General features: G+C 38.6%; 1 protein-coding gene across 1 annotated transcript; it reads right to left on the bottom strand.

The window, feature by feature from the left end:
- Window positions 1–213: 213 nt before the first annotated feature.
- Window positions 214–11,202, bottom strand: LOC109409797 (uncharacterized). Its single transcript, XM_019683300.3, has 3 exons — window positions 11,044–11,202; window positions 742–864; window positions 214–682 (listed from the first exon to the last, which is right to left on the bottom strand). The coding sequence occupies exons 1-3, from the start codon at window positions 11,137–11,139 to the stop codon at window positions 326–328; spliced, it is 576 nt and encodes a 191-aa protein (XP_019538845.2). The 5' UTR covers window positions 11,140–11,202; the 3' UTR covers window positions 214–325.
- Between the last annotated feature and the right edge of the window lie 133 nt (window positions 11,203–11,335).

The raw sequence follows: 11,335 nt of genomic DNA, 5'->3' as shown, positions 1-11,335 counted from the left end.
GTCTAATCATTCGGTGTCGCGTGCTGGTTGTTTTCAATTTTCCTAGTAGGCTGTGAATACGAATTCAATCCAGAACTCTTTGCTAAGCGATGGGATGCCTATTGTGCGACTGATATGATTGCGATGATCATTTCACATAGCATAATGGCGTAATGAAATTGATTTAGATTGTCTCGTTGGGTTTGAACTTGAAAAGATCGGATCACGCGACGGTTTCAGTTTCAACATGTGATTGTTTAGAATCGTTTATTGCCGTTTGACTCATTTTGGTGCTTGACATGTGCTCGGTGATACAGCAGCGACTATTTGTGAATGTGAAATGTGACTAATTCAATGGACATTTTTCATGGTAGATTCTCAGTTGATCGCACTCCGGTCCGGAACGGAACAAATCATTCGGGCATTTGGAGAACAATTTCATGTTCAAACAGCGAAGGATGCTTCCAGATATTGGGTGGCAAATCTTTTCCCCTTTGTAGCTTGGTTTCAGCTTGGCACCGGCTTCAATTTCGGCCATGTTTTCGTCGGCTTGTTTCAGGCACTCGTCGAGGGTTTCGCTGACTATCGGTTGCCACTGTGGTTGGTCCTTAACTGCTGCCATGAAGACTTGGCGAGCTTTTTCACGATTGAATTTTCCGTCCGAAATTAGCTTGGTGCCAGCCATGGCGCAATCTGCCACACACTGTAAGAAATAACCGGATTAGACTGTTGTTTTCAATCAACCATTTATGTTTAGCATACACATCCACGAGGAATTCCTTCCATCATTGATTGCCGTATGGTTTGTTCTCCCCATTTTTTGAAGCATGTCATCATCAGCTTTTGCTCGATCAAAGAAGGCGTTGGACAACACTCCAAGGGGCTCTGTAAAAAGATGAAAACATGAGCGGAAAATTAACTTTGAAGTCTTTATAGTAACTCAAAAGCACTTCCAGCCCAAACCATGATAAAACATGCCATTTTTGACTCGATATTTTTTGTAATTTGAATTAGACTCTTTTTTTCATCATTAGGGTGACCAATTTTCAGATGGGGTGGCCCTAAAAATTAAGGTTTTTATTTTTTTTTCATAACTTTTGAACCAGCTAACCGATTTTTAACTTATTTTTCTTGCGTCAATGCTATGGAATCGTAGTTTCCAGGAAAAATACGTTGAATGGACCAAATTGTTTTTTTTGTGCAAATAATATGCAAATATATTAGTTTTTTCACGTTTTCATGGTCTCGGGACCAAAGAGGTACCCTGGATTTACATTTTTATCAGAAAATTTAGGAAATTTGGCGTAACATATAAAAAAACAGAGATGTATGTTTTTTTAGTTTTTGAGATATGGATTTTTTGGATATACAGAGTCTCTTCTACTTTTTCTTTTTATTCTTTATGGCTCTACGTCCCCACTGGGACTTGGCATGCCTAGCTTCAGCTTAGTCACAGACAAACAGACGTAACACCTTGAACGATTTTCATGAAAATCCATCGCCCAGTTCACACTACCATCACCTGGTGGAAAAGTTGCACGAATCACTGTGTTGTGCCATATCGTCAACAGAAGGCGCTAGGTGAAACGTCAAACGCATAGAAAAACGATGCGCGCGCCTCTGGTTGTGAGAGCCACGACTATGAAAATTTAAAATGATCGTTAAAAGCGTGGTCGATGGAAATTTCGTAAGTGTTACGTCTGTTTGTCTGTGGCTTAGTGTTCTTTGGGCACTTCTACAGTTATTAATTCAAGGGCTTTCTTTGCTTGCCATTGTATGAATTTGTTTATTGTGAGGCAAGCACAATAATACACTATACCCAGGGAGTCGAGAAAATTTTCCCGACTGGAACGGAAATCGAACCCGCCGTTACCGGATTGGCGATCCTTAGCTTTAATCACTAGGACTAGGATAACTGGAGAATATCAAGAGGCATATATTTTAATACTAGCTACTCTAAAATTGCCTGATATTGTAAATCTTCATAAAACTATGCTTTGACAGACAGTGCATCCTGATGAAAAAAAGATTTTTAATATCCTGAGATTTCCGAGAATTCTTAGTAGTATTTCCATGTAGTACTGAGATAAATTCTCTCAGAATGCTGAGAAAAAATCTCCTAGAATCTTCATGGAGACTCCTCTAGATTTCTGAAAGGAGTTCCTCTAGAATTATGAGAGAGATTTGTTCGGAATGCTGAAAATGATTATACCAGAATCCTGAGCGACATTATCTAGAATAGAAAAGATATCCAAAGGGGTATCTTGGTAGGAATTCTCTTTTAGAATCCTGTGATGGATTGTCTCAGAATCCTAATAGAAGCTATCCCTTGGGATTCTCTCAAAATGTAACAGAATCCTGAGAGGGATTATCCCAGAATTCTAAGATGAATTCTACCAGAATCCTGAGAGGAATATTAAGAGATAAATTCATCTAGAATATACTGAAAGAGATTCTCGCAAAAACATTTTTTTTAATTCTAAGATGCATTCCCCAAGAAAGTTTAAAGAAATGACACAGAATTCTGAAAAAAGGTAGCTTAGAACCCTAAGAAGGATTACTCCAGGAGCCTGAGAAAGGTTCCCTCAAAATACTGGGCGGGATTGCCAAAGAAACCTAAGATATACTCTTGCAGAATTCTGGGTGATAGGATTCCCCCAGAATCCTGAGGAGACTTCCTCCAGAATCCTTTTAAGTATTCTCCCAGAATTCTCGTAAAGTCCTGGGTCCTTTAGAATGCTGAGAATTATTCTGCCTGAATCCTGTAATGTATTTCCCAAAATTCCTGGGAGGGATCATAAGAGGAGTTCTTCCAGATTCTTAAGAAAAATATATCTAGAAAAGAAACCTAGAGGGATTTTTCCGAAAATCTCATATGGATTCGCCCTGGAAGGGATTACGAAAACTTCTAGAATTGACTTCTCCTACATTCTGAGAAGGATTCTCTGGAATTCTGAGAGGTATTACCACCAAAAAACAGAAAAATTACCCAAGATTTCTGAAAGACGTGCCCCAGAATCATTAAAAAGACTCCCTCAAACTCCTGAAAGGGATTGTCCCAGAACTCTGAGAGTGATTCCTCTAGAATACTTTGAATTATTACACCAGAATCTCAACAGAATCTTCCCATAATCTTGTCTGGGATTTTCCCTGATTAAAAAGAGGGATTCTCCCAGAATCCTGAAAGGATTTCTGGGAGCAACTGCCACAGAATACAGAAAACAGAACTTAACTGGGATTCTCGTAGAATGCTGAGAAGGATTTCTTCCGAACCTTAAGAGGGATCACAAAATCTATGCCAGGGTTTCTCCAAAATCCAAATTTCCCTAGAGAATTCTGCCCAGAATCTCGTGAGAAATTCTTCTAGAATTATGAATTCTGAAAAAAAAGTTCTCTAAAATTTTGAAACACATAGCCCAAATTCCAAAGATTTCTCAAGGATCATGACAAATTCGCCAGAATCTTGAGAGAAATTGCCGCAGAATCCTGATGGGGATTACCCCAGAAAGCCGATTTTCCAGAGAATCTTGAGAAGAGTACCCGCAGAATGCTTAGTGATATTCCCCCAGAATCTGAAAAGGAACTTACGCAGAATCCTGTGTGGGATTCCCCCAGAATTCTGAGAGGAATTTCGCTACAATCCTGAGAATGCGGAGTATGATTCTCCAAGAAGTCTGAGAGGAGTTCCTGAGAATGCTGAGGAAGATTTCCTCAGAATTCTTAGTGGGATCCTAAGTGAGAGTCTTCCAGAATCCTTAGAGGAATCAACCCAGATCATCCAGAAGTTTCTTAGAATCCTAAAAAGGACTTTATCCTTCGGTAGGGAATGTCCCAAAATCCTGAAATTAATTTGTCTTAGATTCCAGAGATTCTCTAGAATTCTGATAGTTAATTCCCATATAAATATAATACTGCTGAGAAAAAAACGCTACAGAATTTTTAAAGGGACTGTTCCAAAATTCTGAGGATTCCTCTAAATTTCTGTGAAAGTTTTCTTCAAAATGCTGAAAATTATCACACCAACATCCTTAGAGACCTTATCCCAGAAAGAGAGAAAGACTCTTCCAACAGGAATTCTCCATGAATTGAAATAAAGATTTCCCAAGAATACTGGAAGAGATTACTTCAGGTTTCTGAGATGGATTCTCTCAGAATCTTTAGAGGAATTCTTCCAGATTCCCGAGATGGATTCTCCTTGAACCCTGTGATGGATTGCCTCAGAATCTTGAGAGATGTTTTTACTCGGGATTCTCCCAGAATGCTTAGACGGATATCCCCAGAACTCCCTGGTGGATTCTTCCTAGAATCCTGAGAGAAATTCTCCTGCAGTATTGAAAGACATCGCATTAGAATCCTGAAAAAGATTGCCCCAGAACCCTGAGATGGATCCTAAGAGGGGGCTTAATATATTGGTTGAATCGCAAATCTTCCACATTCCACATCTAGAATCCTGAGAGGGATTAAAAAAAAGTTCGGAATCCAGAGATGGAATGACCTAGAATCCTGTGAAGGACTCTCTAGCCCATAAGAAGGTTTCTTCCAGAATCTTGAGAAAGATTCACTTAGACTCCTGGTAGTGATTGCCCAAGAAACGTGAGATATACAGGTATACCTCGTGTACCCCAGATTATATAAACCCTCGATTTTATGCATATTTTGCAAATGGTAAAATTTTGCAGTGCATTCTGAAAAAAAAAAAGAATTTTAATATTTTTGAAACGAAAGAAAAATTGAATGTAAAAAATCGATTCGGTAGATTTCGTGGGGCTTCAACATCGATTCAAAAAATCGATAAACCAGAACAAAAACATCTATTTAAAATTGCCCAACGCTAATCTATACATGTATAAGGATTTAAAATATGATCAAATTAAAAAAAAAAATTTGTATGAAAAAAAATGGCCTTTTATTTTCAAAAATTCCTGTCTCAAAATCTAAAAACCTAGATTAATCCACCTAGTGGTGATAGTGCCTTTCTCGTCGAATATGTACTCAACATTTCTTCCGGCCATAAGCCAAAGTGTTCCTGAATCCTGAGAATACTCTACACAGATCGAAAAAAGAGTGTAAAGTTCTGTGACATATGATGCACATAATTGGAGCGTGGGATATCGCAGAAGTTTACATGACATATCATGTAAAGTTCATGAAATATCATGTAAACTTCCATTATATGTCATGTAATTCAGCATGACTCTGAGAGTGTACATGACATATAACACAAATTTACATGATATATCATGTAAACCATCATAACACTAAGTTTACATGGCTAAAATGAATTTTACATGACGTGTAAACCTCATTATTTTTATCTGTGTAGAACGGCATAAATCTCGTTTTCTTCTTTTGTCACTGTGCTCGTTGACTCGTCAATGTGGGGTGGAGTGGATAAATAATAAATGTATTTGATGAAAAAATTCTTAAAAAACTAAGCAAACCGCTCTTCGGTTTTGATAAAAAAAAACTTCTGGAAGAACCCAATTTCACTTTAAAATTGAAAAAATATTGGTTTATTTATTTGTAAACTTCTTCAAAATGTTGAATTCCGCTAAAATTTCCAAGAGGGGACCCCTCTGGACTTAAGAGAAAATCGAAATTTGTGTCAGCCTTATTCAGAAAAGCAAGAATTTTATCAAAGCCATAATTGAATTTGGAAACTTATTGATGGCTCATATTTCGACGCTATGTTAAACGTATAGGCCGAGCTGAAAAATATCAAATCTCTCAGTTGACTGCTTGACCACCTTCACTAGCACTGGATTCCGATCATTATCAAGACATTTCGGCATTTTTTTTTCTGCGCACTTTAGCCTTTATTTTATTATCATTAGTTATAAGATTCATGTAAAATTTGCAAAAAAAGTGCAAGCAAGCGAAATTTCCCATATTAAAGCCCATTCAAATTTCAACCGTGTTACAGAGTGCGAGGACTCAACCAGTTGCATCAAAATTGTTCGCAGTAATTTTAGACGCAAAAGGGGATTGGTGCTATAAAATTTAAATTTTTCCATACAACGTTGATCCATTCTACTGTATAATGACGCTTCAGGAATCTAAAATTATGTAATTTGACAAGATCGCTGAAATTTTTATCAAGATTTTGTTATTTTACACATAAAGCGATTTTGTTCACCTGCGTAATTTCAGCAATGGATCCAATCTTGATTCTGCAACACTGCCGGTAATATTAAGTGTGGTCAGAGACTATATTTTCTTGCTGCCCGTTTATCTGCTTAACGAACATTTTTGATGATTTGATGTTTCGCATGGATGGGTTTGGTTTAGTTTTTTAATTGGTCACTTCCGACGGGACACTTGGAATCGGTTCCGGAACACAACCGGTTTAGATATGCTATGAAATTATTTTCCTGCTTACCGTTCATCTGGTTATCGAGAAAGCTGCTCTTCGATGTGTCACATGCCTGGGTTTGGTTCACCTTTTTAATTGACCACTTCCAGCAGGACATCCGGAACCGGTTCCAGAATACAATTAGTTCAGATATCTGAAACTATTTTCTTGCTTACCGTTCATCTGGTCAATGAAAAAGCTGCTCTTTGATGTGTTGCATGTCTGGGTTTGGTTCACTTTTTTGCTTGGCCTCTTCCGGCAGGACATCCGGAACCGGTTCCGAAATACAATTATTCCAGATATGGTCTGAGACTATTTTCCTGCTTACCGTTCATCTGGTTATCGAAAAAACCGCTCTTTGATGTGTCGCATGCATGAGTTTGGTTCGCTTTTTTAATTGACCACTTCCAGCGGGACAGCTGGAACCGGTTCCGGAACACAACCGGTTCAAATATAGTCTGAAACTATTTTCCTGCTTACCGTTCATCTGATTATCGAAAAAGTCGCTCTTTGATGTGTCGCATGCCTCTAACACTTTTTTAATTGGTCGCTTCCGGCAAGACATCCGGAACCGGTTCCGGAACACAACCGGATCAAACATGGTCTGAAACTATTTTCCTGCTTACCGTTCATCTGGTTATCGAAAAAGCCGCTCTTTGATGTGTCGCATGCCTGGGTTTGGTACACTTTTTTAATTGGCCACTTCCGGCAGGACATCTGGAATCGATTCCGGAACACTACTGGTTCAAACGAGGTTTGCAACTATTTTCCTGCTTACCGTTCATCTGGTTATCGAAAAAGCTGCTCTTTGATGTGTCGCATGCCTGGGATTGGTTCACTTTTCTAATTGGCCACTTCCAGCAGGACATTCGGAACCGGTTCCGGAACACTACCGGTTCAAACATGGTCTGAATTTATTTTCCTGCTTACCATTCAACTGGTTATCGAAAAAGCCGCTATTTGACGTGTCGCATGCATGGGTTATGTCACGGGTTATGTTCACTTTCTTATTCGGCCACTTCCGGCGGGACACCCGGAACCGGTTCCGGAACAATACCGGTTCAGATATAGTCAGAGACTATTTTCCTACTTCCTGTTCATCAGATAATCGAAAATGCCGTGGTTTGATGGGTCGCATGCATGGGTTTGTTGCATTTTCATATCTGGCCCCTTCCTGGGGTACCGGTCCGGAACACCTAAATAGCCATAACTCCGGAACGGCTGGACCGATCTGAACCATTTTCAATAGGAAACAATGGGACAATGTACCCCGTCGAATGAACTATCGGTCGTTGAAATCGGTTCATATTTACTATCTAAAAATGAGGTGACCTTTTTGTACACATACACACACATACATATATACACACACACACATACATACACACAGACATCATCTCAACTCGTCGAGCTGAGTCGATTGGTATATAACACTTGACCCCTCCGGGGGCTCTATCAAATTTTCGTTTTTGGAGTGAACATATAGCCTTTCGGTACACCTTGGTGTACGAGAAAGGCAAAAACATACATTTCTGATTTTTTTGATATGTTTTGTCAAATTCTTTGGACCAAAGACCATGAAAACGTGAAAAAACTAATATATTTGCATATTTTTTTGCACAAAAACACAACGTATTCAACGTTTATTTCCCGTAAATTAGAATTCCATAGCTTTCAAACAAAAAAAAAAGAAGATTAAAATCGGTTAACTGGTTCAAAAGTTAGGCCGTTACAAATATTTATTGAGCTTTTTGCCCCACCATTCTTTGGCTGGTCGAGAGGGGGGACAAAAATAATAAAGCATTTAATCTAAAAAATATGAAAAACTCATCGGATTTGTTAAACAATTTCTAGCAAAACTCGATATTTTGATAAATATTTTTTTATCTGCCCCCTCAAAATACAAAATTCTGCCTAAAATTGTTTGAAGAGGGAGGGGGGGGGGAGACATAAAGTCAAAATGAAATTTGTACTTGCCTTATGATTTTTTGAAAATTATAGTTTTTAAAAACCTTGATAATTAAAACCACCTTATCTGAAAATTGGTCACCCTAATGACGAAATAAAGATATACGGGTCTAATTATTTTCGATGAACCACAGACCCACCAAGTTTCAGGATAATCGGAGTTGCACTTTACTATGTACAGTCGAGACTCTTATAAGATCACTGGTCGGGGGGCGCAATAGGAATCCGCTTAATAGGAGACTAAGAGCTTATGGGATTTCGGCATTTTGGGGGTGTGTCCTATTATCTCGGGTGTGTTAAGAGTTAACGCAATACTTTCTTCGGCAAAGTTTTAGGGCATGATAAGATCTACCATTTAGAACTTTGGTTCATATGATTAGTTGGCAATTTGGCCGCTAGAGGGACCATCAACAATTTGATGCTAAATTGCACTACGGGCCATATCAGGTTGTCAAGCAAACGAATAGAAATACACTAGAACTCCAATGGCGATGTAGTCACTTCTCTCATTTAATTATTTTAATAACTTTAATTGCAATAACTTACTATTTTTAAGAGGCCATCTTGTAGAGGGCCTTTTGTTTTGGTAAACAAACTTAACTTGACACTTGTAGTACCGCTGCTGACGCTGTAAGGGCGTGGCAAACTAGATGTTAGTCACATGAATAGTCGCGACATTGGACTTCTGTGGCTAGTTATTCTACTAGCAAACGTTACGATATGCGACAGCTCAAGACCCTGATAATTTGGAAGGATAGTGTCTTCGGGAAAGTTGTTGGGTACGCCAATAACATACTGACGATGAGTTGCGAAGTTCGAAATACCTCCACTGGGCGGCGCTAGTGAGCAAGTAAAATTTCAAAACCTCATATCTCAGAATCCCGATAACTTAGGAAGATGGTGTCTTCAGCAAAGTTAATCAGTACGACATAAACTTACATAATAATAAACACTTGTTTCAAAATTCTGCCACTAGGAGGCGCTAGTGAACTTGCAATTTTAGAAATCTCATAGCTCAGAATTCTGATAACTTAGGAAGTTGGTGTTTTCGGCAAAGTTGATCAGTATGACATAAACTTACATAAAAATAAACATTTGTTTCGCAATCCTGCCACTAGGCGGCGTTTACCGGGTTTTTCCTCTTTTTTGGGGTTTTTCGGCTTTGTATGTTCACTAGCGCCGCCTAGTGGCAGAATTGCGAAACATGTGTTTATTTTTATGTAAGTTTATGTCACTCTGATCAACTTTTCCAAAGACACCAACTTTCTAAGTTATCAGGATTCTGAGCTATGAGATTTCTAACATTTGTATGTTCACTAGTGCCGCCTAGTGGCAGAATTGCGAAACAATTGTTTATTTTTATGTAAGTTTGTCATTCTGATCAACTTTGCCAAAGACACCATCTTTCTAAGTTATCGGGGGGAGCGACACTAGTTTTGCTGAGCCGAAAAACCGCCAAAAAATCGAAAAAAGACGAAAAAAAAAGGTTAACGCCGCCTAGTGGCAGAATTGCGATACAAGTGTTTATTTTTATGTAAGTTTATGTCATACTGACCAACTTTGCCGAAAACACCAACTTCCTAAATTATCAGGATTCTGAGCTTTGAGATTTCTAAAATTTGCAAGTTTACTAGCGCCTCCTAGTGGCAGAATTTTGAAACAAGTGTTTATTTTTATGTAAGTTCATGTCATTCTGATCAACTTTTCCGAAGACACCAACTTTCTAAGTTATCGGGGGGAGCGACACTAGTTTTGCCAAGCCGAAAAACCGCCAAAAATATCGAAAAAAGACGGAAAAACCCGGTAAACGCCGCCTAGTGGCAGAATTGCAAAACAAGTGTTTATTTTTATGTAAGTTTATGTTATACTGATCAACTTTGCCGAAGACACCAACTTTCTAAGTTATCAGGATTCTGAGCTATGAGATTTCTAAAATTTGCATGTTCACTAGCGCCGCCTAGTGGCAGAATTGCGAAACAAGTGTTTATTTTTATGTAATTTCATGTCATACTGATCAACTTTGCCGAAGACACCATCTTCCTAAGTTATCGGGATTCTGAGATATGAGGTTTTGAAATTTTACTTGCTCACTAGCGCCGCCCAGTGGAGGAATTTCGAACTTCGCAACTCATCGTCAGTAAGTTATTGGCGTACCCAACAACTTTCCCGAAGACACTATCCTTCCAAATTATCAGGGTCTTCAGCTGCGGCATATCGTAACGTTTGCTTGACAACCTGATATGGCCCGTAGTGCAATTTAGCATCAAATTGTTGATGGTCCCTCTAGCGGCCAAATTGCCAACTAATCATATGAACCAAAGTTCTAAATGGTAGATCTTATCAAGCCCTAAAACTTTGCCGAAGAAAGTATTGCGTTAACTCTTAACACACCCGAGATAATAGGTCACACCCCCAAAATGCCGAAATCCCATAAGCTCTTAGTCTCCTATAACGCTCACCCCTGTCTAGTAGGAGTTCGTTTAATAGGAGTCCGTTTAATAGGAATTCGTTTAGTAAGAGACTCGACTGTATATCGTTTTTCTATGGATTGGCTGATACATGGGGACTTTTAGAAAAAAATACACTGAGAGTAATATTCATCACGGATCTATGTTAGATGTCATATAATTAAAATTTTTCAAAACCCTTATCTTTCTATTTTTTATTTTTTCTATGGAAAGCTGACTTGAAGCCACTAAATTCGCCTAGTAGACCATTTTATCTTATTGTTTTAATTATATTACCTTATTGACTGGCGGTCCTTCCTGACATGGTTTTGCGGCGAAGCAGAAGCTCGCCAAAAAGCACAAAACGACAAAACTAACTATTGAACTATACATTCAGAACTTGATTCTACTTTTGGTTTCTAACTGAAATGTGCATTACATGTAACTATGGCAATTTTATACAGATTGCTCAAACCAATAAGGGAAACAGTGGGAGGAACATGTCGGAAACTGTCAAGTCGCTTGATGAATCAATCATAACGGGCGATCGCTTTGTAATCTGTAGTTTGACATGGTCACTGACTGGAAT

This window comes from Aedes albopictus, chromosome 2 (assembly GCF_035046485.1).
Source record: "Aedes albopictus strain Foshan chromosome 2, AalbF5, whole genome shotgun sequence".
Lineage (NCBI taxonomy): Eukaryota > Metazoa > Arthropoda > Insecta > Diptera > Culicidae > Aedes > Aedes albopictus.
This window is presented reverse-complemented; position numbering and strand designations above follow the sequence as displayed.

Bases quoted from the DNA above. Each gene is read 5' to 3' on its own strand.
- LOC109409797 (XM_019683300.3), bottom strand. From the start codon at position 11,139: ATGTATAGTTCAATAGTTAGTTTTGTCGTTTTGTGCTTTTTGGCGAGC. The intron at 865-11,043 runs GTAATATAATTA...ATCTTTTTACAG, and splicing joins AAGGACCGCCAGTCAATAAG to AGCCCCTTGGAGTGTTGTCC. The intron at 683-741 runs GTATGCTAAACA...TATTTCTTACAG, and splicing joins AAGGAATTCCTCGTGGATGT to TGTGTGGCAGATTGCGCCAT.